Source organism: Pseudoliparis swirei, chromosome 7 (genome assembly GCF_029220125.1).
Source record: "Pseudoliparis swirei isolate HS2019 ecotype Mariana Trench chromosome 7, NWPU_hadal_v1, whole genome shotgun sequence".
NCBI classification, from domain to species: domain Eukaryota; kingdom Metazoa; phylum Chordata; class Actinopteri; order Perciformes; family Liparidae; genus Pseudoliparis; species Pseudoliparis swirei.
Window position 1 is genome coordinate 12,716,636 of NC_079394.1, and position 27,970 is coordinate 12,744,605.

At 44.9% G+C, this 27,970-nt stretch overlaps 1 protein-coding gene across 3 annotated transcripts in view; it reads left to right on the forward strand.

Annotated features, from left to right (window-relative positions):
- Positions 1 to 27,970, forward strand: part of col27a1b (collagen, type XXVII, alpha 1b) — an 80,892-nt gene that overhangs the window by 651 nt on the left and 52,271 nt on the right. For all 3 annotated transcript variants that reach the window (XR_008832378.1, XM_056419624.1, XM_056419625.1), the window contains exons 2-7: positions 1,867 to 1,931; positions 6,198 to 7,405; positions 10,459 to 10,512; positions 16,030 to 16,083; positions 22,693 to 22,746; positions 22,841 to 22,894. Coding sequence is in view for 2 of the 3 variants with exons in the window: in XM_056419624.1 (XP_056275599.1) it covers positions 1,867 to 1,931; positions 6,198 to 7,405; positions 10,459 to 10,512; positions 16,030 to 16,083; positions 22,693 to 22,746; positions 22,841 to 22,894 (1,489 nt within the window). In the remaining variant the exon portion in view is untranslated. The remainder of the gene's footprint in view (positions 1 to 1,866; positions 1,932 to 6,197; positions 7,406 to 10,458; positions 10,513 to 16,029; positions 16,084 to 22,692; positions 22,747 to 22,840; positions 22,895 to 27,970) is intronic.

A 27,970-nucleotide genomic window follows, 5' to 3' on the forward strand; every position in this document is an offset into this window, starting at 1 on the left:
TAACAACGAGGTCGTGTGCTCTTGAACACCCCCCGCGCCCGAAGAACCGTACCGCTGGACAGTCGCGTTAAGATGCTATTTTATAGTTTTTACGGAGCAATAACGTGCAATAAAGTGTTCATATTCACATTCATATTCAGAGTAGGTTTTTTAAACTGTAATTTTAAATAAATGTGTTAGGGTACAGCTTATAGACACACACACACACACACACACACACACACACACACACACGCGCGCACTGTCTGCTGAGTCTGCTGTGCTGCTCTGGAAGCTCGTGTCTTTGTGCATCTTGTACTAGAAATGAGCTGCCAAGCGATCTGGGACTGATTTGAGGGAGATGTATGAGAGGAGGAGACAGTCATATCTCTCTCTCTCTCTCTCCCCCCCTCTCATCCCCTCCCAGCTGTGCATCTCATTCAGCTGGTTGGCCCATGCCTTCCCAATGGGAGGGGGAATAAAAGTCAGAATGTTGCATTATGTAACCGTGCACTGCTGGACATATGGGGAAACTTCCATCACAAAACTGCATCCGCCTTTAAAAAAAAAAGTGTCTGCTGAAGTCTGTGAGAGCATTGGATGGGTTGTAAAGAGAGTGAGAGAGACAGATAGGGGGAGAGAGAGAGGCTCCAGCAGATGGCTAGTGTGTCAGTGGTTGACCAGTGGTTGACCAGTGGCTTCCTGGGAAAACCACAAACGCAATAGATTTCCCCGTAAGTAGTTTGGTTATGAGCCCGTAAACCGTTTCCCGCTGATGATGAAGTTCACAATCGACATCTTTTTTTAGAGCTCTACTTTCTCCTCTCCGAATAAAATGCAATCAACGCTCCTCCTTCCTCGTGCAAACCAAAATGCCGGTGTGACATCCGTGTGTTTCATCGGCTCACACGAGATGATAAAAGTCACAGTCGGCCTAATTCCAGCTGAAAGGTGGCATGGTCTCTTCTACGGTTTGAGAAAGATCTGCAAGTATTTAGAAAGTGCGATACAATAGGAGGTGTCATCGACACGCGGCACTGACACAACTCTGTGACATTACTCTCTTTATCTTCCTCTTGCTCCCCTTGCTCACCTGCGCAGCTCGTCCGGAGGTCGGCCATTGAGATGAGGCGCCGCGTGTTGTCTGGAAACAGATGTTTTGAGATTATGGGGAACGAGTGTCGAGCATTCCAGTTTTTTTCAACTTCATCTTTTTCGTGTTTCTTTATTTGATCGGGACGTTATATGACAAAAAGGAGAGATAATGTATTGAGCAGGTTTTTAAGCAAATTGCTATATTTCGCCTTTAGTCAAAGAGCAGATGGGTGGAATAATAATTCTGCAACTTTTGAATTAATTGCTGCCTCAGATTATGCAGATGGATGAATGAATAAATACATGATAGCATAAAAGCTTCTGATCAGACTCAGTAAGAACATGACGGATAACATTTCAGGGCTTCACGGTGGGATAATCGTTTTTAAAGACCCAAATAATTCAAAACCTTGAAAGATTAATGAATTTGTAAAGAACATCTTGATTATCCGTCATAGTAATAGGCGAATGGAGTGCGGTGGTATGGACATGTGCTGAGGAGGGATGGTGATCATGTCCTGAGAAAAGAGTTGGAGTTTAAAGTAAATGAACCCAAGAAGCGTGGACGACCGAAGAAGACATGGAAGAGACAGGTGGAGGAGGAGATTCGGAAGGTTGGTTTGAGGAGGGATGATGCCCCAAATCGAGCGAGGTGGAGAGACGGGGTGAGAGAGATTGCTGCGAGAGTGAGGTGAAACTGGCCACCCCCATTTTTTTTGGGCAAACCCAGTTTAAAACTGGACGAAGAGAGAGTACATTGCAATCTCTAACCTTTTTTGTCTTCCTCTTTAGGAGAATTCTGATTCTTTGGACTATCCTCTGTTGCACCTGCTCTCTACGGCTAGCGCACGCACAAGGTAAGCGACTTCAGGACAACGACGCGACTCACACAAACACATCGTGGAGCCGGTAGCGTCACACACAAAGGCAAAGAAGGACATTTAAATCGGGATCTTGGTGTGGTTTCTCTTTCCGGTACGTCCCGTGTGGGTCTGTTAGGATAAACAATTATATGAATGAGTATAGTCCACCGATTGGAGAACGGAAGTGAAAACATCCACCGCGAGTCATCACATCTCGGTCATTATCGCAGGGTGACGTTTCCCATGAGCAGCTTGATCATCTGTGGGTGTCTCTGTTGGTGTCTCTGCTTCATCTGTCAAGGCCCCAACAAACACTCTCATTTAATATGTTCGCTCTTCCCCGGAAGACGTTTTTCAAGCGCCTCGTTGGAGACGGGCACTCGGTTTGTAACTGTAGACTGGCTTCCTGTTCGTGGAGATGTACTTCCTGTGGCAAAAAATTAGCTGGAGGGTACATCACATCACGCTCTGCTCCCCGTCGGATCACCGAAGGAGCTTAAAGTCGGGCATTCTTTGTGCATGAACGCAACGTGACATGTATTTCACGATGATGTCATTTCTTAATTGCTTTGGACATTTATTTAGCGAGATGTCATTGGACATTTGCCCGTGAGCTAGAAAACTAGCCTCGCACCTCTTTCTGATGTCTTGACTATACGATGGTGAAGGTTTCCAAGGTGGTCCAGGACCCATTTCTTCCATTTAAAGACCCTTGCGTGCATGTTTGTTTTATCTTGATATAGCTTCCAGTCAGAAATCTGCCAGATCTCATTAAATCAGCTCTCTCTCCAGTTCCTAGACGCCCTTTGATAACGTCAACCGCTGCGCTCCCTTCAAGGAGAAAACGGTTTCTGGCAATCTCCCCTCTACGCCAACGAATGAAATGTGTCGTTTAAACCTGCACCGCTCCTGAGATGAATACCACGCCGTCAACTCATTTCTCTAGAACACAGGTGTAAAACACAAGACCAAGTTCAGATCCGGCCTGCCACAGCATTTTATGTGGCCCCTGACAACTTGAAAGACATATGATCACCTTTTCTTAACCCATGTGTTGCCTTCGGGTCATTTTGACCCGATTCAATATTTAACCCTCCTGTCGCCTTCGGGTCAATTTGACCCGATTCAATGTTTAATGTCGGTGTTCTTTCGGGAGTCAACAAACAAACATAAAGTACCTCACACTTAAACTTGGAAAACAATATTAATTCTAATAATTTTCTGGAGATTTTAATAGCTGGGGTCATATTGACCTCAATGGTAAAATATGTGAGTAAATATAAAGGTAACAGGAGGGTTAAACATTGAATCGGGTCATATTGACCCGAAGGTGACAGGAGGGTGAAACATTGAATCGGGTCAAATTGACCCGAAGGCAACACAAGGGTTAAAGAAAAGTAAGAAAAATATCCTGTGCTTTTATTTTGAAGGTTTCAAATGAAATGGATTCATGTTATAATATGAGAGAACATTTCCTATGTACAATATTTCTACACTCAAATAAACAAAAATATAGTTATTTAACAATATATTGGGTCGTAGTTTATACGTTTATATGTTTCAGTGACAGCCCTTTGAGGGCAGCCATGATGCTGATGTGGCCCACGGTGAAAATGAGTTTGACACCCCTGCTCTAGAAGTATCGTGAGGATAAACACGCATGTGGAAAGTGACTCCGATCACAAGCCACAGATTGGTTTAGTTTGACCGGTGCTGCCCGCACACGCTGCCCTCTGCAGTCTTTTCTATCACACGGGCCGCCGCCGCCTCGGCATCGTGACCTCAGACGGCAGAAAGAAAAAACCTAACTGTCAATATGCACAGGAGTTGCCGTAGCTCCCGACACACGTCAGCCACAGAGAAGCATCCAGACTTCCAGTAACGGCTCACATGTCAGTGCTGAGAATGAAGTCTGAAAAAAAAAAAACACCACCGCCACCACCACCCGACACAATCTTTACCTCCTCAACCCAAACGATATGTCATAAGATAACGGCGTACGCGCCCAGGAATGTACTCAGTGATGTCATGAACTGTGATTTCCCATAGCAGGGGAGAGTGTAACTGAAACCAGCTGAGTTATGAGAAATGTGTAATATCTGCATTTTAGAGGATGCATTATTGCCGAGTCAGAGGTCAGCGATTCATTCCCCGTTCTTTCTCAAGAAAACACAGTATGACCGTAAAAAAAAAAAAAAAAGTCTTTCTACGCAGATATTTTTTGGGGGGGAGGGGGGATTCTATCGAGCTGTGTTAACTGTTCCAAACCGGTTGTGTAACCAGAGCGTAGAGCTTTTTCCTAAATTGTCAAATAAAGTGTTAAAGCTGCGGGAATGTTGAGTATGCGTTGAGGGCCCACCAACAGGGGGAAGCAGCATTAGCCCGTCCACATGCCAGCTTCGGGAGAGAGAAGTCGTGTTCTCCAGCTTTGCTTTGTCTCCGGCATGTGTTGAAATGCTCAGTTCTCCCTTGGTGTTTATTTTTTTCTTTCACCTCTTCGGGAGGTCATTAAAAAAAAGCCAAAAGGGCGGCCCCGGCATCTCCCCGCTACGATCCGGAGTGAGCCCTGAAAGTAGACGACACATCACACAGCCATAGAACAATGTTGGCAGTTTGGGGAATTCATCTAAAAGAGTTTCTCTGAGTCTCTTTGATGTTTCTTTTTCCATGTGTGGGTTTTTCAATCGAGCCCCCTCAAAAAACATGTCGAGGGTCTATATACTCGTTCCTCCTCCGGCGAGCCGTAATACCTCATTTAAGCAGTTTATTTCAGTCTCGCACACATTTGTTTTGTATTAGTCCGGAAGAGGACGGATAGTTGAGATCTATAAGTAACACTTTTATATGCGGATTGGCTGGGGATCTATCCCTCGTTCTTTTCCAGCCGTACTGAACCAAACAGAACGCTGTTGTTTGACATCACTGGCGTCTCGCACCAGTGCTGATAGCAATAGTTTGACAATGGGAATATTTCCTGTTTTATATGTTTGAAAAACCCCAAAATAGATTTGACTGAATGTTTTGCTTCGCATTAACTTAGTGTTATTGTTTTTCTGAGGTTCACTTTTAGGGATTTGGCACCAGGGGTTGCAAAGGTCATACATTTGGGGAGTTGTGAGTTACTTTAAAGCCAATACCAATACTCCTTTATTATCTGCTTCTCATGGCAGATACCAATAAGTCACGTTTTCTTTGCATATATTGTTATGGAGCCCAATCATCGCTCATCTTGACTTTAAATCAATGACAAATGATTTAGCTTCTTATTATCAGCTGATTATTCATTGGCTATAATTTTACTATCGGAATAAAACATAATAATATAAAATCGTTGGCCGATAATGTATCACACCTGACATAAAAATATGAAATTTCTTTGGTTCTCTGATTTTAGCTTCACTTCTTATGAAATACTAAACAGTGTCAAACCAGCATCACAGCCGGTTACCCTTCCCGTTGTGTGCCCTGTAACGGCCGGTCGCCCGTCGACAATGAGACACTTGTAGTTGAAAAGGCTCATAATGACGGCTCCCGGAAAAAAAATGTTTATTCATTGTAAAGAATACTCTTGAAAAACATCGGCTGCGGAAATTTGGATTTAATTAAAGCCTCACACGGAGCTGTGGATTCAATTAGGAGCAACACACAGTACACACAATACAGTAATGTGTGAAAAATCCTGTGAGATGCGAGTAGCAATTAAAACCTGCTGGAGATGCCGCGGCGTGTTTTTACGAGGCCCCTGTCAGAACCATCATCTTTAATCAACAGATCTCACCCGATACAGTGAGGTGGCCTCTCTGTCTCCGCACTAATGCGTGTCACCGTCCTCTCCTCGGGGGATCCGTTCATCCTCCGCTTCCATAAGACCGCTCTAATTAACGCTGATGTAACGATTGCATAATTTGCGGCCATCTCCATGACTGGATGTTGACGTGCGAACCGAAACGTAAATTCTATACTTATACTGCTGCGCTTTTATTAAGTGCACGTATAAAGTTATATGTGTGATGCAGTTAGCCTTTTCTTTGTTGCTTCTAGGTTTTTGACATTTATATGTTGCCATCATTTACTTTCATTAGCTCCTGTAAAGCCCTTTGTGGTCTGGGCCTTTATCAAAGTGGTAAATCACAGTCATTCGGGGGAAGCCGAGAACACGTTGCATGCAAACGACCGATACAAGTTCAGCATCTTCGGCTGCTTAAAGTCTACAATCCAAGAGTCACTGACTTCTCTCTCTCTCTCCTGTTTTTCCTAAAGATGTGGATGTTCTGCAGCAGCTCGGTCTCTCCGAGCGAAGATCGGGCGTGTCGTCATCTCAGGGCGCTCGAGCCATCCCCAACGGCATCATCCCCTTCATGTCAGGTGTCATCCTCACCTCGAGGGCCCGCATCCAGGCGCCTCTGCACACTGTCATCCCCGCGTCCTACAGCGCCACCAACCTCTCCCTGATCCTAAGCCTGTCGGTTCACCGGGTCAACGGCGCCTACCTTTTCTCGGTGCTGACGAAAAAACGCAAAGTGCAGCTCGGAGTGCAGTTCGTGGAGGGTCGGGTCGTGGTGCGCGTGGGCCAGAGGAGCTCCGTGCACTTCGACTACGACGTCCACGATGGCCAGTGGCACAGTCTGGCTTTGGACATCCAAGGCCGCCACGTGTCCTTGTACACTTCTTGTGGAAAGGGGATCGCGCGTGCAGATTTGCGTTTGAAAAAGGAGGAGGCTCTGGATGCGGAGGGCTTGTTCCTGCTGGGCAAAATGAACCACAACTCGGTGGCATTCGAAGGGGCCATCTGTCAGTTTGACATTTATCCCTCTGCTAAGGCAGCTCAAAACTATTGTGATTACATTAAGAAACAATGCAGAGAAGCCGACACGTATCGGCCCGTGTTTCCAGCCCTGCTACCTCTAACTTCCACGGACCCAAACATCACTGTGCCTCATGCAAGTCAACTGCCATTGGCGGAGGTATCCGAAAAGGCTCATCGTTCGTCAACGCCGGTCAAAGCGTCCGCGCCAAAACCCGGTGCCTTGTCCGTTTCTCCGCCGGTTCCCCGAGGGTCGGAAAGTCTTTTGGATTTTCCGAGTAAACATACCGGCGTGATGCCACCGAGCCCCGAACCCACTTCCCGTGGCGGTGACGTAAGGAACGCCAAGCGAGGAGATACCGATGCTCAAAAAACATCCGGCGAAAGGATGGATTTACCTGCTTCCTTCCGACCATCCGAGCTGCCGCCAGACCTCCACGCCACAGCCGCTTTCACGCAGAGGTCTTCCCCAAACCCCAATCTTCACCGGGAAGACCTTTCCACCACAGAAGCTCCAGAGACACCTGAGCCAAAAGCGACCAGTAAAGTCAAACCAACCTCCCTTACTCCAGCCACAGATGGCCTCCAAATATACCTCCTGGAACCGACCCAGTTCTCCCTGCTGGATGAAGAACCTGGATTAAAGGGTGAACCAGGACCGTCGGTGAGTCTGCAAGCACCCCTCAAACACAACACTCAGTTCCCCCTGAAACCCGTGCACCGGTATGTGCACGTCTATCAGACCTTTGGGCCACAATACGTGCTTCTTTGTGCGGGAATCTTTTTCTCCAGACTTTGGCGGTTTTGTGTTTATTTTCTGAATTAATATCTTTCGACCAATGTATTTGGATCACCGTGATGTACGAGTTTCACACAGCTTGTTATTAGAATTTTTTGAACGTGACTTTCTTTGATGTCCAGAACTGCTGCTGACGGGCCTCTTGGTTGAAGAGTTATCGGTGCTCATAGTCACCAACCACAGCATCCCTGAAATGTTTGCTTACTCTACGATAGTTTTCTTTCTTGTTCTTACTTGCATGTGGTGTTAAAGACTTCTCTAGCCCTTTCCCATTGTTGGCGAATAATGTGTGATTTCCTTTTTAGCAGCAGTGGTAGAAATACTCCGGGTCAGATCCGACCTTTAGCAGTTAGTGCTTGTCTGAGCGGAGGAGCTGGCGGCGAGGCGTTAGATTCTTCTGAGAAAAAGTGTGACTGCTCACAGAATGGATACTTTTAAAGTGGAGTCCAAAGTAGAATAAGGATATTAGGCTTACACCATGTAAAAGCAGCGCTTCATCCCCGTTATTTAAAGCTGTAGCATTTCCCCCATATCTACGCACCACACACGTTTTCGGTCGGAGTGACTTCACCATGTCAAATGTGTTATTCATCAGAAATATTTGACTCTAACTGACAGGCTTTTGTGTTCACCCTCATGGAGGATGACATTTTTAAAACACCTTGTCCTGGTGGCAGATCTGAGGCTTTGCAAATCTGTCAAAGAAACACGACACCTACAAGCCATGCGGGGTATAAAAAGCGAGAACTTAAAGAAAACCAAAACACCAATAAGGTTGAACGTCGTTAGCTCGTCTCGAAATTGCAGAGTAAGACGCTCTTTAATTCATAGCAAGTGTTGGTGGGTAATGTAGTCAACAAGTGTCGACTGCAGACTGTATCCATATTGACTGTGTGGTCCTGTCAGACACGGATCCTCTGTTGAACGCAGGATTGTTACCCACATTTTCCATTGTTAAAAGGACTGCTGCGTCTCGTTCTGGGTAATGTTTGGCCAGAAAAGAATGTTTTAAGTAAAGCCTTGCTGCTTTGGCAGCGAGGGAAACCGCAGCTCTGCATATGCCAGAAGTACTGAAACCGATCTGTCCCTGGTGTGCGGTAAAGGTTACCTTCCTGAGGGCTTTCACTAGTCTCGTAGTATAAAGTCTAAATAGTTGCTGAGTCAGCTGCAGATTATACATTATTTTCAGGCACTTCTTATAATATTGTCATCCGAATCCTTTTTTAGTAATGACTGGAAGACATTGTTGAGTATTTGAAGCCCTTCTTTCCGGGATTTGGGTCAACATTAGTGGGCCTCTTTAAGGAGGCATACGTCTCAACTGCTCTCAAGTGCACAAATGTTTTAGTTAAAGACAAAATGACTGCTCTGATGAGCGGAGGATCAAATTGGATTACCTTTAGTCTAATGAGGGGTTCTTTAAAGAAGACCTTATTGGGGTTCCCGTTAACTGTCAGCACACATATCAGGTGTTGCGGGTTTGCACAGATCTGATACAGTGCCCTTTTTTTTCGATGATTCCAGTACCTCAAGCAGTGAGGTACACCAGCTTTTAATTCGGGCTGTAAATCACAAGTTTAATCACAATATGTTTTTTATACTGTTTATCTTTGCAGACGATACGATATTTGCTGATACCACAAAGTCTGCCGTAATACGATTTCGATTTGATTCAATTCAGGAGGCTGGGATCGACTGCATATGCCAATTCATATCAACTCCCCAGAGTGACTGAAATATGATGTGAGACATTTATTATTACTGGGCTCTTAGAGACATTTAAAATGAAAAGCAATAAAAAAAATTAAAGAAAAAATATATAAAATTGTACTCTCATTGCTCATGTTCCAAAATAACGGAATCTTCTAGAGATAATGAAATATAACCATATTTTCACTTTGCTTCAATATATTGGACATACTGATAATCACGCACCTGTATTGGTTCGGCCCTGAGGTGTTGCAGCTGTATTGTGAGTTGTAAAAGTTGTATTGGTCCATCCTTTGCAGAGGTGCGACCCTAAAGGTCGTGCACCACTGGGATTCTTCACCATGTTGCTTTGTTCAGATAGATTTGTATCTTTTAAGCTGGTTTGTGATCGTGTAATTGTTATTTGGGACAAATTAATCTCAAGTTAAGACTCAAATCACACATTGTCATCGGAAAAAGAAAATCGCAATCATTTCTGTAAAGACGTGAGCTCCAGTGGCTCAAGCAGCTTATCATTTGTGTGTGTGTGGACAGCCTGGTGGTCACAGTCTAACAAGTCTAAAGGTTGCTGAAAGCATTTGGGCTTTTCAGAGTGCACGCTGGCTGAAGGAGGATATTTAGAGCTGTCGGTCCTGTCCAAGTCAGACAAAAGTGCTCAATACCGTACATCTGACATTATTAAAGTCGCCCAATTTCCTGCTGGGCCGTGTCCAGGCCCATTTCCTCGTTCTCTTTCTTTAACCATCTGGATCCATGGGAGAATAAGTAACAATCAAACATCTCTGAGCAAACTCCGGTTCCTCGGATCGACCCCTCGTTAGACTCGAACTTTCAGAGCTTTGCTAATACATGTATGAAATTGTTTTAAAGCTATCCGATGCCCCACAAATGGACGCGATTGGCCGATTAGCCGGAGCCAGTGGCGACCTCCCCGCCAGCGCAATGACTCAACAGTCATTATATGACATTGATTGCAAAGGGACGGGACCAATCGAGCTCCTACCAGGACATCTCACTGAGTGTTTTGCAACTCGCCGCTTTATTTACTGATTGAATATCTATTTCTCGACACTTAAAACCTCCCCTCCCCCGCCCCCCTTTGAAATGACACGGCAAAAGGCAGGGACGAGACTGGCTCCTCTCTCTCTCTCTCTCTCTCTCTCTTTCTCTTTGACATCGTTTATATGTTCTCTTTATTTTCTCTGTAGGGCCTTCAAGGACTTCCAGGGTTGCCAGGAAAGCCAGGAAAGAGGGGTCCAAGGGTGAGTTCCTCCAAACCAGCGGCACAACACATTTTTCCCATTTACCTTCCCCTTGTTTTTCCACCGCCGCTTTTCATTTCCCCTCCGCAATCTATCCCGAGCGTATTTCATTGATCTCGAGGACGCTTTTAAATCCCGTCCGATCCGCGCTAACACCGCGATAACACCGTTAGCCGGGCACTGATGGGGAAGCCTATGATCAAGCACTGTGTGACATCTTTGGATTACGGAGCCAGACATGGGTTTGCTTTGGCCGGCGGGTTCCATCAAGCTGCGCTTCTCCGCTGCCAAGGTCCATTTGTAAGACCTGTGGGTTGCCAATGGACAATTAATTGGACACATATGGTCGTCATCAAGGTTGACGCGAAAAAATACGGTAACTTTTGCAAGTAGAGATTTTAGAGTGAGCACTTTTTTTATAAATTAGGCACAGCTCCGACGTTAACATCTGCGAACGCCTCTTGTGTGTTACACTCTGTCCTCCACTGCCATATCGCTCGTTTTTTGGGGGGGAGAGAAAAAATGTCGGCCTACAACCGTGATGGAACCCAAAGGAGTGAGAGCAGATGCTATTTTAAGCCGGTGTTTTCAGAGTAAATATAAGAAGAGCGAACGGACCGGGAGATGATTTGTCCCCAGGGACAGTTTGTTATTTTAATTTCGGAGAGACCTTCAACGGATGGCCGCGTCTGTTATTCTCTGCCTCTTCACAGTACTTGCAGGAAAAATGCACTTTGGACCCCGATTGCAGCGAGACGATGGAGAGCTGCGTTGTTTCGGTTGCTCCTTTTGCAGACTCCTGAGTGCTGAGGAGTGTGCATAGGAGCTATACCTAGGGTCGGGTTCCGAAAACCGGTGCCAATATGGTGTTGTGTATGACTGTGTGAGCCCGTGCCGTGCACATCAGCGGTCAGATTAGTACCGTGACGTTGATTGCAAGTCTTGCATTCATAAAAGTAGGCCAACAACTAATAAATTAGCCATTATAACTATGTTTAGCTACGAGCTAGCGCTAGCTACGAACGCGACTGTCTGATATCCGTTTGTTGTCAGTGTGGCCATGATAACAGCTTTTGGAGGGAATATGGCTGAAGAGGTTTTTAATGTTGTCATTGTATTAAAGTATCGGTTCAGCCACCGGTATCGTTTTAAAAGTACCGGTTTAGCACCGGTATCGGAAAAAACCCAAATGATACCCATCCCCGGCTATACCTGCAGTTCCCCTGTGAGACTGTGCCTGGCAGTCAGGGGGGTGGGCTGCGGGAACACAATCTCTTTTTAAAACAACGAGAAAGAAAGAGGGCTCTGTCCCCAACTTATTAAAGGCATTTTAGACCCAGTCTGGAGCTCCAATGTGATCGTACACCAACCCCCCCCCCCCCCACCGATCAGAGCAAGAAGAGAGAAAAAAGAACAACGTTTTCTTTGATTGTTTTCTTGATCAGAAGTGTTCCTGGTTGGTTCCTGAAGATACAGAAAATACCTCACAGCGACACACGTGGAAGCTCCTGAGTGGACTCTGGTCTGGGCATTACGTGAATAAATGCGACTTACACTACGGTAGAGGATTTTATATTTCACACATACCATACTTCCATATTTAAGCCTCTTTTTGAGTGAATTACCCCATGATTTGCTTTAATTAAGGTGTATTCCTTCATGCAGTGGATGTTTCCTAACAAATGGCTATCGGCCAGTAGCTAGTAGCTCGAGATAAACACAATTCAATGTAGCATAAGCAAATCATTTGTATTGACTGGAGGCTGTTTAAAAACACATTACTGTTGTCTATTGTTAGTTTATTTTGGACGTGAATAAATTTAGGATTGCTCTCAAAATCCAGAGAGTGATGGATTATTTTTAGGGAAGTGAAGCAGAAGCATTGATCACAAATCATATATAGGTTGAATATATATATATATATATATATATATATATATATATATATATCACAAAATGTGTGAGAAGCGTGTCGGGCATTTACCACAAGGTGCTTTACCTCTCTGAGAGTGAGGTGACCCATCACCACCATCACCATCACCACCATTACCATCATTACCACCACCATTACCATCAACACCACCACCATCACCACCACCATCACCACCATTACCACCAACACCAACATCACCACTATTACCATCACCACCATCACCATTACCATCTCCACCAACAACACCATCACCACTATTACCATCACCACCGTCACCATTGCCATCACCACCATTACCACCATCACCATTACCATCACCACCACCACCAACACCATCACCACCATTACAAACACCACCATCACCACCACCATCACCACCAACACCATCACCACCATTACTATCACCATCACCACCATTACAATCACCACCATTACAATCACCACCATCACCATCATCATTACCATCAGCATTACCAGCACCATTACCACCATCACCATCACCACCATTACAATCACCACCATTACAATCACCACCATCACCATCATCATTACCATCACCATTACCATCACCATTACCACCATCACCACCACCACCATCACCACCATTACAATCACCACCATTACAATCACCACCATCACCATCATCATTACCATCACCATTACCATCACCACCATCACCATTACCACCACCACCATCACCACCATTACAATCACCACCATCACCACCATTACAATCACCACCATCATTACCATCACCACCATTACCACCATCACCATTACCATCACCACCATTACCACCATCACCATTACCATCACCACCACCATCACCACCATTACAATCACCAACATCACCACCATTATCACCATCACCAACACCACCATTACCATCACCACCATTACCACCATTACCATCACCACCACCATCACCACCATTACAATCACCAACATCACCACCATCAGCACCACCATCACCACCATTACTATCACTACCACCATCACCACCACCACCACCATCACCACCATTACCACCATCACCACCATTATCATCACCACCACCATCACCACCACCATCACCACCATTACTATCACCACCACCATCACCATCACCACCACCATCACCACCATTACCACCATCACCACCATTATCATCACCACCACCACCATCATCACCACCATCACCACCATTACCACCATCACCACCATCATTACTGTCACTACCACCATCATCACCACCACCTGCACCAACACCACCACCGACAGCAGCTCTCAGGCGTGCGAGCGTCCGCGTCCCGGCCATAAGCCCGGCAGAGCGCCGGAGGCCGCGTGGCCCCAGAAGGAGAGGCCTCGACAGCGGATCAAAGGGGGCTTTGTGCACAGGGACGGTCCCGCCAGCGAGCGGCGGCGCTGGCTGTTGAAAACATTTTCATAATAATGTCGAGAATGGTCGACATGTAATCAGGAGGCTGTGGCGGCTCAAGCAGATGGAAGCGCTGCGTTCGCCAATGGCTGCAGAAAACTCCACTGATTTATCACCCTTGTTGTAAAATGTAGATTATTCTGAAATGAATTGCACGTGTGGTAAAATAAGCACTCTTCTCCGGGGCTTGATTACGTTATTTATGTCTTTATTAGTTACGCTGACGACGGTTCAGCACTGTTTGTTTCTCGTGTGAGTTAAAGTGAAGTGGCACGAGGTTTACAGGAGGCGGCCGCTTCATTACCGCTCAATTGATCCTGAGCGCTGGCAGTAAAACGGTGAGCGTCTGTAAATCTTGTAGTCCTATTATCTGTTTTACCCGTATTACTAGAATGTAACGCACCAGACAAATATTTACTTTGGCTGCAGATGATTCATTTGATATTTACAACTGCAGCTACGGTGGTTAATTTTAAATAAGTGCATAAAATATAAAAGCATCGCCACCTTCAGAAAGGATCCAAGGAAAAAAGCCGATTTCTGCTCGGTATTCACTGATTCTATTTTATTGCCAGAAATACCAGAAACAGGCTGGTTGAAGCTTTTCAAAATACCGGTATTTGGTTAATTTAATCTTTCGGACTCAACAGTTATTGATTAATAAATATACGTGTTGCAGTTGCAAATCCAGACGAATAAGCACCTAGTTAGCACCAAGGGGTCCCGCCAAAATAAAAGAGCTCAGATCCTTTTTCCGCATCCGTTGTGTCGAATAGTCATCGGGCCGGAGGCGCTTCCCTGACCTGCGGTGCCTGGACGGCGTGAGCAGGTCCGCTCGGGGTTAACGGGCCCATAAAAACAGGAGCGCTGCATGTGTCATGTAAAAAGTAATCGGCTCACATCGTAAACCCGGTCACGACTCTGGCATACAGGTGCCCTTCATCTGCAGGCCTCAGGTGTGTGTGTCTGTGTGTGAGTGTGTGTTTGTGTGTGTGCGTGAGTGTGTGTTTGTGTGTGTGAGTGAGTGTGTGTTTGTGTGTGTGTGTGAGTGTGTGTTTGTGTCTGTGTGAGTGTGTTTGTGCGTGTTTGTGTGTGTGTGTGTGTGAGTGTGTGTATGTGAGTGTGTGTGTGTGTGCTGACTGTGTAAATGGTCCCCCGTTAGTAGCTCTTTTCATTAATTAAGCAAAGAGGATCCTCAATCTCCCCCACACACACACACACCAAGATGGACGGACGAAGTGACTCATTCACCTCACGCTGTGCTCGTCTCCGTCCGGAAGGCGCCGCCCACCCCTTCCTCCCTCCCTCCCGCCTCGTCATCGGCGCCGTGCCTCCTCACCTTTATGTACGGCAAAAAAATGCGATGTGCCACATTCTGTCCAGACATCCATCTCTTTTTCTCTTCATCTCCTCCTCCTCCTCCTCCTCCCCTTTTTCTTTTCCTATCTGCGGAGAAGGCTCCTCACTTGGATGCCTCTGGAAGTTGTGCCCCCCCCCCCTCCCCTTGCAGCTATGCTTGAATTTATGGTCCCCTCTTCGTCTCCTCGTTCTCCGCTCCCGTACGTCCTCCCACCCGACTTGCAGGAGACGGGACATTTCGATGAAGCGTTAAGCAACAGACGGGCTCAATGAATTACGCCTGAGCGCGTCGTGCATCACACACACACACACACACACACACGTGTGTGTGGCACAAAGCCGTTTGGGGAATGTGGCATGACGGATGAGACAGCCTTCACTTTTGCGGGACCCCAGAAACCAGTAGAAAAGTGTCGGGAGGAGGAAAAACACAGCCGTGTGTCATAACTTGGGACGGGCGAGGCAGACGGGAGAGGCAGACGGGCGAAGGCAGACGGGAGAGGCAGACGGGCGAAGGCAGACAGGAGAGGCAGACGGGCGAAGGCAGACAGGAGAGGCAGACGGGCGAAGACAGACGGGAGAGGCAGACAGGAGAGGCAGACGGGCGAAGGCAGATGGGAGAGGCAGACGGGAGAGGCGGCCCATCTCACAGAGCACCTATAGACATCGCAGAGGGACCTCGAGGCCCACCGGTCCCAAAACACAGACGGGACCTCACATGCAGGAGGCCTGTTCAGTGAACCCGATGATCATCTTCTCTCGGTGTCTTCCTCATGTGTGTGTGTGTGTGTGTGGGTGTGTTTTGCAGGGTCCCCCGGGCCCACATGGAAACCCTGGTCGTTCCGGACCTCCTGGAGTGAAGGTACAGATCAATTCGTTGATGTCAATGATAACTAACTGTATTTTGGAAGGAAAATATAACTAAGGCTCATCTTGTAATGTGTGTATTTATATTAGGGCTGTCAATCGATTAAAAAAAAGTAACTAATTAATCGCACATTTTGAAATTGCGATTAATTAATCGCGATTAATCGCGCTTAAAAGTGTTTTCCTTCTTTTTAAAGACAAAACTTCACACAGAGCTGTGTTTTCAAAGAGGCTCCTACATATACAGTGCCAGCGAGGTATTTAATATCGTGGATGATAAATTGTTTCTTCAGTGAAACATCAGATTAGTAAAAAATATATATATAGGCCTATTGAGACCCCATTGGTCCTGTCATCTTTAACACTGAACAGCAGAACCAGTGGCCTTGGTAACTGACTGACATTCAAATATGTCACGTTAACCCTCTGGAGGCTGGGCTCATTTTATACATTTTACAAAATAAATTAAATTCACCGTTTAAAGTCTTTTGCATGTGACACACCCCCACGTGTTCTACATCAAACATTCCAGAACAATCTCAGCTCTATTCAATGAGGCTCAGTTGTCCTCGCGCCGTGTTCTCTGGTTCTCTGACTGACAGGCTGCTAAATGAGCCTAACCTGTGAGGTGGGAGGTCCTTTGTGATTTACTGAGTGTTCATTGGTTGTTTTTTTTACCGAAATGTTGACAGACAAACGGATTGACCAATCACGTTGAAGGTTTCGTGTGACGAGTTCTTTCCGCGCCGCGTCACCCGACACGTCGCCCTCCGTTCCTCTGTGTATCAGAGGGGGAGACGGGAGGAAGGAGGAGCAGGAGGAAACCCGACTGATTCATCCACGAGTTAAACTGATTTCTGCTCCTTATTTTCGCGGAGAAATAATTGTTTTAAAAACGGAAACAGTGTCAAACCGTACTGCCGCGGTTTAATAAAAAAAATTTGCGTTAATTGCGTTAAAATATTTTAGTGCGTTAACGCGGCCAAATTAATCGCATAGATTAACGCGTTAACGCTGACAGCCCTAATTTATATATATATATATATGTGTATATATATTTGTATATATATATACACATATATGTATATATTTGTATATATATGTATATATATTCACATATATATGTATATATACATATATATACAAATTATTAATTGTAATATTGTTTTTCTTTAAAAAAAACTCATATACATATATATATATGTTTGTGTATATATATATATACCTATATATATATACACAAACTATACAATTAATATTGTTCTTCTTGAAAAAACACAAGTGTAACAACTCAACATCAGTGTCTCGTGACCCGCTGACTCGAGTCACCGACAGACCTCGTTGTGAACACGTTTCATATCGAAACTATTTTCTTTCCGCCAAACTCCAGCCACCCAGCCTGCATCTCCTCGAGAACACAGAGCGAGATGCAAAACGTTAATGGCGTCCTGCTCGGCTGAGCGGTATCACCGGCTAGCCCGGAGGAGTCAGTTGAGCTAACGGCGTGGAGAACCGCCTGGTGATCCGGTTGGCGGGTGTAGTTCAGAGAACTTGGTTGTCCCGGTGCTTTCTCATGGGGGAATGTTGAGTCTCTCTAAATCACTACATATTTGTGACTGTTTAAAAAAAAAACCTCTTTAGTAGAAACTAATGAGCTTTGAGGCTAAAAGCCACATTGGAATTGTTGAGTAAGGGAAAAAACCCGAATCACAGCATCGTTTTCTGAATGCCGCTCAAGGTTTATTTACATCGAGAAACAGAGCAGAGGAACATTTTCCGTTATTATACGCATGGCAATACCAGAGATTAAGTTATGTGGTCAGATAATTAACAGAATGGACCTTTTTAAGACCGCTGGTATCCATTAAGTCAACACAGTACTGGATCCTTAGAGGGGATCTAGGACCCTCTTGGAGATGCAAGAGATGATCATGTCAATAAATATAGGTAAAACATATATAGCAAAGTGTTTTATGGTCCATACTTACAGTTGTACATACTCTTTGGTCCATGTCTAACCAATGAAACAAGGGCATTTAAACACAAAATCACATTTAAAGAGGAAGTAATTATGTTTTTTTCTCTATTTCTCTCCAATATTTGCTTTTGATTTTTCTTAGTTTGCTTGTCTGGGATCAGATCCTGTTATCTAGCCTCTCAAAAAGCCCTTTGTTTCCCTTCAGGCGAGAACAGCAGCTTCAAGTCTCTCTGACACAGAGAGCTGCTTAGCCCCTAAATGTGTCCGTCTTACATCACAGTCTTTATCTTAAACTATGCTCCGTAAAAATGGAAAATTGCTCGTATTTTGAAGTGCTGTAATCCATTCCAATGCGGTTGAATTTATTTCAGCGTTCACCACGCAGTCTTTACACATTTAAAACCACACAATTGATACCATCTTTTGGCCTGATTTAGCATAGGAGAAACAAAATAATAACTCCTGTGTTGTACTTAAGTTTTAGTCTCACCAAATGTGATGCACGTAAACCATCTGGTTTGGCACAGTTCTCTTTTTTTTGTTGGAGAAAATAATGAACAAGCTGGATGAAAAACACGCCAGCTGAATTTAGTTTTTGAATTTATCATGTTATGTGGAGGTTATGATGAGAAATTGAGATGGGGATGATGATGAATGTGCTACGGCTGCGTGTGCCTATACGACTGCGTTACCTTGAATTATCTTCCAACCGTTGAAGAGTGAATCCTTAATGAATGGGAAGTAAATGGAGGCCAAGTTTATCCCCAGCAGTAGCAATCTGAGGTCAGATATCAGTTTCCAAGCTCTCACACGACTCGTTTATCAAGTTTTTTAGGCTGCGTGCTTCCCAAACGCGTACATTTTTGTCCAAAGAAGTATTCGGCATATTTTTTAATTCAAGTAAACACACGGTGAGTAATTGATATATACGAATGGTCATTCTAAATGAAGGCCTGAATGACGTCGAGTCAATGCAAGGTACAAGTGCTTATGAGGGTCTTCAGCTTTTGGGGAGGAATGACTTATTTTAGCTTCTTTTTTAGTTTAAACTATTTAGATCACAGGTGTCAAACACAAGGCCCGCGATCACCTTTTTTTAAAGAAATTGAAGAAAAATATCCCGTGCTTTTATTTTTGAAGGTTTTAGATTAAATGGATTCAAGTTGTAATATTAGAGACAATTTCTTATGTACAACATTTTTACACTCAAATAAACAAGAATCAAATCCAAAGAGAGTTCTTTAACAATATGTTCGAGGAGTTTATAAAGTGTTTCCGGCCCTTTAAGAGGGTGGCCATGATGCTGATTTGGCCCACGGTGAACATCAGTTTGACACCCCTGATTTAAATGATGGAGTCGAGATGAAAATCTTTCGCCGGTGAAAAGACAGAGTGTTCGGGGAACGCACGCTGCTCTTGGCTGGCGTCGCTCTCCTCCTGGCCCCTCAAAGACTTCTCGATGCCAAGTCGCCGCTGTCAAGAACATGTAGATTGACATGTAGACGGGAATTCCTGTCGTACCCTTTTTTTCCAACAACCCCAGTGAAGTACGGCATACTTCCTTTGAAGCACTGCATGTCTTTCCATTTTGCTTTTTGAAAAAACATTTGATCAGGAAAACATGGCCTCGGTATATTTGAAAAATCCGGCTCGCTTCAAAGTGATTCACGGCACACGGGGAGAAAAAAAAAGAAGAAGAAAGAATCGCCTTGCCGTGCCCAGATAATAATTTGCAAAATTGAGATGTGTCATAACCCCCCCCCCTGCACCGCTTTCCTTCGTATTACTTTCTACGATAAGCCCCTAAAACACGGGGGATGATCTATTTCTTACGTTTCTGGGGCAGCTCTCTCTCTCTCTCTCTCTCTCTCTCTCGCCCTCTCGCCGGTGCGATTGGACGTTTTGAGTGCTGAGCCAGAAAGCGCCGACGAGACTCCCCCTACTGCCCCGAAAAGGAAGAAGAATGTGCCTCGGTGTAAACCGAGTCCCCGCGGGGCATAAATGGACTGCACGTTTCTGTAAATACAAGCGCTCCACTCCCACCCCGATACGCCGAGCCTCCAGAGAACGCCGGCTGGCATGAGCCGAAAATATGCGGCGGACGTCGGTGCAGACTGGGATACGTCACGTTTACAGTTTTTTTCGATTGCTAAACGACAGCGGGCACAACTGGAGTCACATGTGCTAAACTAACTACAGTCTGCACAGCAGCAGTTCATGTGGACCAAACTCTAGTTTGTTTTTCATTGCTTGAACACAGTTTTCAAAACTCTAACACTCATCCCATGACTTTAACCACAACCTGCACAACACTGAGGATCTACAGCACTTTGTTCAAATGCTAACACACTGCTGTCAACACTGTGAACCACACATTCAAAACGGAATAGAGTTCAGCCTGGTGCCTTTCAAACACTGCGGATTGCAATTTCAGCTGAAAGGCTAAGCAGGTGTCTTGTTTTAGACTTGTTAGTGAACACACACACATATATATACATATATATATATATATATGTATATATATATATTACAGTCATGGACGGATTAAGAAACCACGGGCCCCTGGGCCTGGATGTGTCAAGGCCCCCCCCCCCCACAAAAAAACCCCACATCGCTAACAAAACAGTCCGTATGGAACTACGGATCGTATCATATCAATACAAAGTTAATAACAGAGACTTCACGCAAAGGCTCTGGCTTAGGGGCCCCCTGAGCTCAGGGGCCCCTGGTGCCGGTAGGCTCGTTCGGTAATCCATCCCTGAGTAGGACTATTGGGGCCCTGTTACTGACATGAATGACTTAAGCCTAGCATATACCGGCTACGGCGCATCGTGTCATATCATCATATTCATATCAATACAATGTTATTAACAGTGACGTCACGCGCGGAGGCTCAGGCCCGTTTGTTAATCCATCCCTGATTACAGTATATATAGGTAGAGCTCAGAAAGACTCATTTTGGAAATGGAACAAGGAAGACGGGTTCGTGGAGGGAGAAGGGTGGCAGGGAGAGGGGGATGCGTGGAGGAAGACAAAGAGCTGTTATTCCAGATGAAATAAAGGCTACACTTATAGACCATGTAATGTAATGTCGTGAACCAAGTGTTTGGTCACCACCCACATGACCAAATGTCTCTTTTGGAAGCCATGCGTGCCGGATGTGAGGACACGAGTCCAGAGGACTGCCAGGTGGATCAGGCCCTCCAGAAGGTTCTTCCCCAGGTGGCAAGAGAGAACATGAGATGTGATGTTGATGACAACATGTGGCCTGATGCGAGAGAGAGGCAGGATTAGCCCCTCAATTATTTGTTCGAATTACAGTATGTACTTTTAGTTTCTACCTTTTTTTCTCATTACTGTAATTCCGTAAATTACTACAGACTATTGAAGCAAACTGCTAATTTTCATTTACCTTAAAGAATTGTTATGTTCTAAAAAAAATTATAAATCATGTGAACGAATGTCACTCTTTTCTATGAAGAAAATATTACTTTGTTTGAAGTCACTGAAATTGTTCAAACTGTAAAGATGAAAAGTTAGTATTTTCTGTATTGGTGTTTGATGCTCGTGTTTTTACTCTCAGTGTGCTCTGAGTGACAGTGTGTGTTACCTCAGTGTGTTCTGAGTGACAGTGTGTGTTACCTCAGTGTGTTCTGAGTGACAGTGTGTGTTACCTCAGTGTGCTCTGAGTGACAGTGTGTGTTACCTCAGTGTGTTCTGAGTGACAGTGTGTGTTACCTCAGTGTGTTCTGAGTGACAGTGTGTTACCTCAGTGTGTTCTGAGTGACAGTGTGTGTTACCTCAGTGTGTGTTACCTCAGTGTGTGTTACCTCAGTGAGGGCTGTGCATGTTGTTTGGCTGCACTGAGCGTGTTTTGAGCCATGTGTTAAGAGTTGTGTTGCTTGGAATGAGTTTTGCAGGTGATGTGAACTGTTTAGCTCAGGTGACTGTTGGTAGTGCAGACTGTGGTTAGAGTTTTGCACATGTGACTCCAGTTGTGCCCACTGTCGTTTAGCAATCGAAAAAAACTGTAATAATAACGTGTCTTCAAATTACCTTGCCACCATTTTTGATTTGCCTTTTTCTTTAGTTTTTCTCTTTCTCATATTTCAGGACAAACTATTCTATGAAAATGTAAATCACCTTTTCCAACTGATTTCCAAACAATAGGGTTTATTTTGAAAAGTGACCGTACGCTTGTGAGAGTTAACCTACAACGGAAGTTTATTTTGAAAAGTGACCGTACGCTTGTGGGAGTTAACCTACAACGGAAGTTTATTTTGAAAAGTGACCGTTAGCTTGTGAGAGTTAAACTACGATGGAAGTTTATTTTGAAAAGTGACCATTTGCTTGTGAGAGTTAAACTACGATGGAAGTTTATTTTGAAAAGTGACCGTACGCTTGTGAGAGTTAAACTACGATGGAAGTTTATTTTGAAAAGTGACCGTACGCTTGTGAGAGTTAACCTACAACGGAAGTTTATTTTGAAAAGTGACCGTACGCTTGTGAGAGTTAAACTACGATGGAAGTTTATTTTGAAAAGTGACCGTACACTTGAAACAGACACGTCTAAAAAAACTGTGTTGATTCATACATACTTATATATATACTTTTTATTTGTTCCAGGGACGAAAAGGAGATTACGGACAGTCGCCTGGCCACGCCCCAAAAGGACTGGAAGTATGCAGATTGTCATCTTTCCTTTCATAGAAGGAGTTGATTAATGAAGTGACGTCGGTGCATTGAATGTGATCTGGTTCGTCACTTTCTTTAGGGAGAGTCTGGCGCCGCCGGCCCCCCTGGACTGAACGGCCATAACGGACAGAAGGTAAGCCCGTCTGATTGGTTCACAACTTCAAACTCTGTTTTTTTTCCGACAAATATCGAGGATCACTAAATCAAAGCGCCCGACACGCCCTCCCTGTGAAGAGGGATCTGTGAGACTGCAATGTTTAGAGGCTCCGGCCAAACATGGGCATTTGAGCTCTTGTTTGGAACGCCGCCGAACATAACGCAGGCTTCGAGGAGCACACCTGTGTTCGTGTTCGGGTCCCCTCCCCCCTCCCCGTGAGTCTAAAAAATACTGTCGGGGGTTTCAGTGTCCGGCCCGTTGCGTCATCGGCGATATCGCAGGCCTTTCCAAAACGATAAGGGCAGCCGAGGAGAGCTGACATTTTTTTCATCACTCCCTGGAGAACGGTTCTCCAAAAAAGTGGAACACACTTCTGATTGAGGTTTATTATTGGTTTACATTGTTGGACTTCTTCACATGGGTTGTCCTGACAGGGAGTGATGGTTAGCAGCTCTCTCTCTCTCTCTCTCTGTCTCTCTCTCTTCGTGGCCCCGCACATTTTATCCTTGGCCTTTTTCCAAAGCCTGTTATCCCCCTCACAGTAATTACACTTCTCAAGTGGGCCTGGTGGATTTCCGCGACTATGCGGCGTGTGCAGATCCTGTAGAGCTCTGCAACCGCCTGACTGTGTGTTTCCATCTTGTTTTGTTGTTTTTGCATCTGTTATGTTTTTCCATACATGTCGTTTATGGAGCATCGTCAAACATAATACCTGCTTTCATTTGACAATAAAGTTGCTGATATTCTACTTTTTAACAAAACCCACGAAAAGAACATAAGCAGCAAAGCGGTATTATGTCTCAACACTTCCCTACCGCTCTGTGTGGCATTCAGTCCTAAACCCAATGGTCCTAAACCCAATGGTCCCTACTGACAATGGAAACCATTAAAACCACTCTTGGATACTTTTTCTAGTTATTTTTATCAAAAAAATTTCAACCGGGCTACAATTATTTCCTAAAACATGAAGGCGCTGTAGTTTTTCGGAGAACATTTCTCAAACAGGAGTTGGGGACTATTTTCTGCGGCGGATTAACACACATTTGATGCTTCGCTGAGGATTCACAGTATCAGGTCAGTGGGATGAAGTACAGGGTCCTCGCTCGCCCATTATGAACCGATCTTTACTTTAATACAGAGAAATATTGAATATCTCGTCCCGTCGATGTCCTGGTAGAGTTGTGTTTCACACCACGTTGGTAGTTTCTAGTCGAGCAGAATGTTCTCTCGCTGTCTGCAGCGATGAGATGTAAAAAAAAAGAAATGTCAATGTCCTTGCAGGCAAACAGAATGTTTTCATTTTGGATAAAATGAGAGTGAAGATAATCTCTTCTGAGTTATCTCACAGGCAACATCTGTTTTAGAAGAACATGGCTTTCTTCCCTTTCAAAAAAAAGATTTATTATTTTTTTATTCCACTGCTCCTTTTTTTGCGGTTTTCTGTCAGGATTATTATACTCCGGAAAAGATGGAAAGAAACAGAAAAACTGTGCATCAGTACAGTGACAAGTCAAAGTAATGTCAGCAACACAACAAGATGAGAACAAAACTTTTGCGAGCAGCTTTCTCTCTTACACCACCGCACGAGTGAAAGGCTTCGGCGGGAGCACCAACAATCTGTTATGTAATTGAACAGCGCCGGCTGGGAACCGCCATCTGGATCCTCCAGTCAGTGTAGTAATCGGGGAGGACTCCGGCCAGAAGGAGGAAGACCTCTGCTCGCCACGTGTGTCACGAAACGTGGAGTCATGAAAAGAGAGAAAAAAGTCTGATATTTTACTCCTGCTGATTTGTGGTAATTGAGGATCTTTGCTCGCCCTAGTTGGGGTTCAGTGGTTGTAACAGATCCCCCTTTTTCATGTGCGGCCCATCAGTTCAGGTGGGTTCACTTTAAAGGCCCTCGGATGGATCCACCCACGGAAATGCTGACATAAAAGAAGAAGAAAACAACACAGCTAATAAAAGCAATCAGCTCGGTTCCTCTGAAAGCCACCAGACACCTTATTGCTTGCAGCTGTTCCTACCCCCCCCCCCCTTCTTTTTCTATCGTTTGTTCTGTCACTGGAAGCCAACAGAACTCCTTGCAGTGCACTTTCTTTTGTATTCAAATTGCACCGAAATTCTATCATCTGCCACGGATGAAGCTCGGGGGTTCAATCTGCCGCCCGCCGTCGTCCAACTAGCCGGTGGAACCGCGACCCGCCGCTGCTTTTTTAATGGACCCCGAGTTTTCTTTTTTTGAGCCTCGTGCTCTGGCGCGCTGCCACAGAAAGACTCGCTGTGGGAAATGTGTGTGGAGCTGTAATGGGGAGGTTTGTTTAGGAGTCAGTCAGCGGTCTGCACTGTAAAAGTAAGAAGATACTTGTGTGTGTGTTTGTGTGTGTCACAGTAATAAACTGTAGAGTATTACCATCTCTGGACCAGCGTGCTTGTTACACAGCCAGCTCTGATTAAGGAACGCTCGATGTTTATTGGCTGTGCAGCTCTCCAGATTTCTCCTCAACTGTGCATAATACTGTTTTTTCTGTGCCTTTTTTGAAATTGCTGAGTCGTGATTTATCCAAGTAGGCTCGCCAAATGTGAATATATACGTTTTGAGATATAATAAAAAGAAAAGAATCAATGGAAAAAAGAAGAAAAAATGTTTGGTGTCTGCCAGGGAAAGTCTGATAGTTCTAGTGTAAACGGAGGAGATGCCTCTTGGCTGCAGGGTTGAAGCTCATTAAACCCGGTTTGCTCTTCATGGAGAGGGAGAACTAATGGAGAGGAGGATCCCGACTGTGAAAGCTTTCCCCTTTTTTTAGTTGGAGTCCATATTTACAGCACACATATTTAAGCTGCTACACAGAGCTTCGGTTCCTCGCAGGAGACTCATCGACTTCCAAAAAAAAAAATGAAACCCTGTCGGTTAAATCCAACCTTTTAAAAAAAAAAGCACACGGCTGTCTGCCTGCAGATACTGTACGTCGACACGTATTCATCAATGAGGAGTTTGACGGCAGTGAAGCGCCTGATAGAATTACTGTGGCTGATGAAGCGGCATCTGGCTCCACTCTGTGTGACAAGGAAGTTTCACTTCACTTTTTTAATGGTTTGAAAAGTGTTTCTTTCTCTCTTTTCTTTGTCCAAACTTTTTTTTATTTAATATTTTTTTTTTTTTGCAGCTCTGAGCATTTGAAAAAAGATTAACTGGCGAGTGTTATCTCATTCTGTTCCACAGTTTGTCGTGGATACACAAGTGTGTGTGTGTCCTTCTGCCTGTTGGTTTAGGGAACAGTTCCCACATCACGAAGACATCACAGGCTCCGGGCTCAGATTGTGTTGATACATCTCCAGAAATGTCCCATTGGCATGTTTTTAATCTGCTTTTCTTAGTAAAGATGATGCACTGGAAACATATGACCCTTTCACTCAACCTGCCCGCCCCCATAGTTGTGGTGGACAGCCTCATTTTAAAGTCGGAAGTCTTTATGCTAAACTAAGCTAACCAGCTCCCGGCTGTCGCTTCATACGTAATGGACGGATATGAGAGCGGTGTACATCTTCACATCCGACTCTCACAAGAAAGTGGATGAATATATTTTTTCCAAAAGGGGGCATGCTATTCCTTTCAGGGAAAAATATGTTTGAGAGGCTAAGGGCCCAGATGTAAGAGTTTTGGCTCGAGGAAGAACCGCACTGCAGTGGGAATGAGGTTTAAGTGATTTCAGCACCCTGGCAAGTAAAGAACTTTAATATCGGTACAAAAAGATATTGAAATTCGCTGAAATTCTCACTTTGGATGAATATATATTCCAAAAGGGGGGAAAACTATTCCTATCAGGGAAATTTTAAGCGTAAAATGTATGTTTTAGAGGCTATGGCACATATTTTAGAGGCTAGAGGCCGAATCCCTCTGCAGTGGGAATGAGGCTTAGCATCCTGGCAAGTAAAGAACTTAATATCGGTAAAAAATCTATTGAAATTTGCCCGAATTCTCACTTTTAGTTCCATTCCCCTTCATCACCAGTGTCCACCAGGGCTGCATAAACCCTGGACAGGGAAGTCTCCTTCAAAGTGGAGCCCTGCTTTACATCAATACTACCTAATGTCTCACAGGACGTTTGCAGAGGGACATTTTAATCCTTGTGTATACACCCCGGCCGCGGGCTGGAGAGTGCTCGGCAGTGCATCACCCTCAAGAGGACCGTGCCGAGTCGGCACGGTCCTCTTGAGGGTGATTTGTGTGCTTAGATTGAAACTATTTTTACTTTTTATTTTTTACATCCATCAGCCTCTGGGCGCCATGTGGTCTGCCAGTGACGGGCCACCTCCCAGCTGGTGGCTAACGGCTTCACACTCGAGGGGATAGATGTGTTCTTCCCTTAGAGATGACTTCTTGCGGCTCTATCGGGCTCTATTGTCGGCCTGCATTGTGCCGAGATGAATGCATTTTATAGCAAGCTGGCACGCTCATCCCAGACCATGTGAAGGCGACCGCTAATTACCTTGTCGGGTCTCACCTCCCGTCCGATTGGTTCGCCGTTTTAATTAACGCAGGTTCGTTCCCGAATCGTTTTTTTTTCACGGCAAGATCGGCAACTGAAATGGCAACAAAGTGATTTGTTCAGGGTCAACCAGCCTGACGCCGCCCGGTGGTCAATCGGTGTAACAGCGACTAGAGATGTCTTGCGGACCCTTTATCAAGTGGCTCTTTTATAAGTCAAGTCCTCTTTAAGGCATCTTGGAAAATACAACATGATTTCTATTTTCTTTCGGCCCATCGAGTCGTTGACCGTCTTGAAGACGCGGTGACGGAAGGTGAACTTTTTAATCAACGACGTTGGATTCATTTTGATCCGTCTGACCAGACACAATCTATTCCTCCAACGCACACCTCTGTAGAGCGTTGCACTCTGTGGCGATGTGAGCAGATTTTAAACTAGATGAGATGCCACCGTATTTTTTCTCGGACTTATCAAAGTCTTTATTGTCAATTTTCCATTTGGGGAACATACAGAAGATCGAAAGTGTGTTTGTCTCTTGTCCAAAATAAAGTGAGTAATAATAATT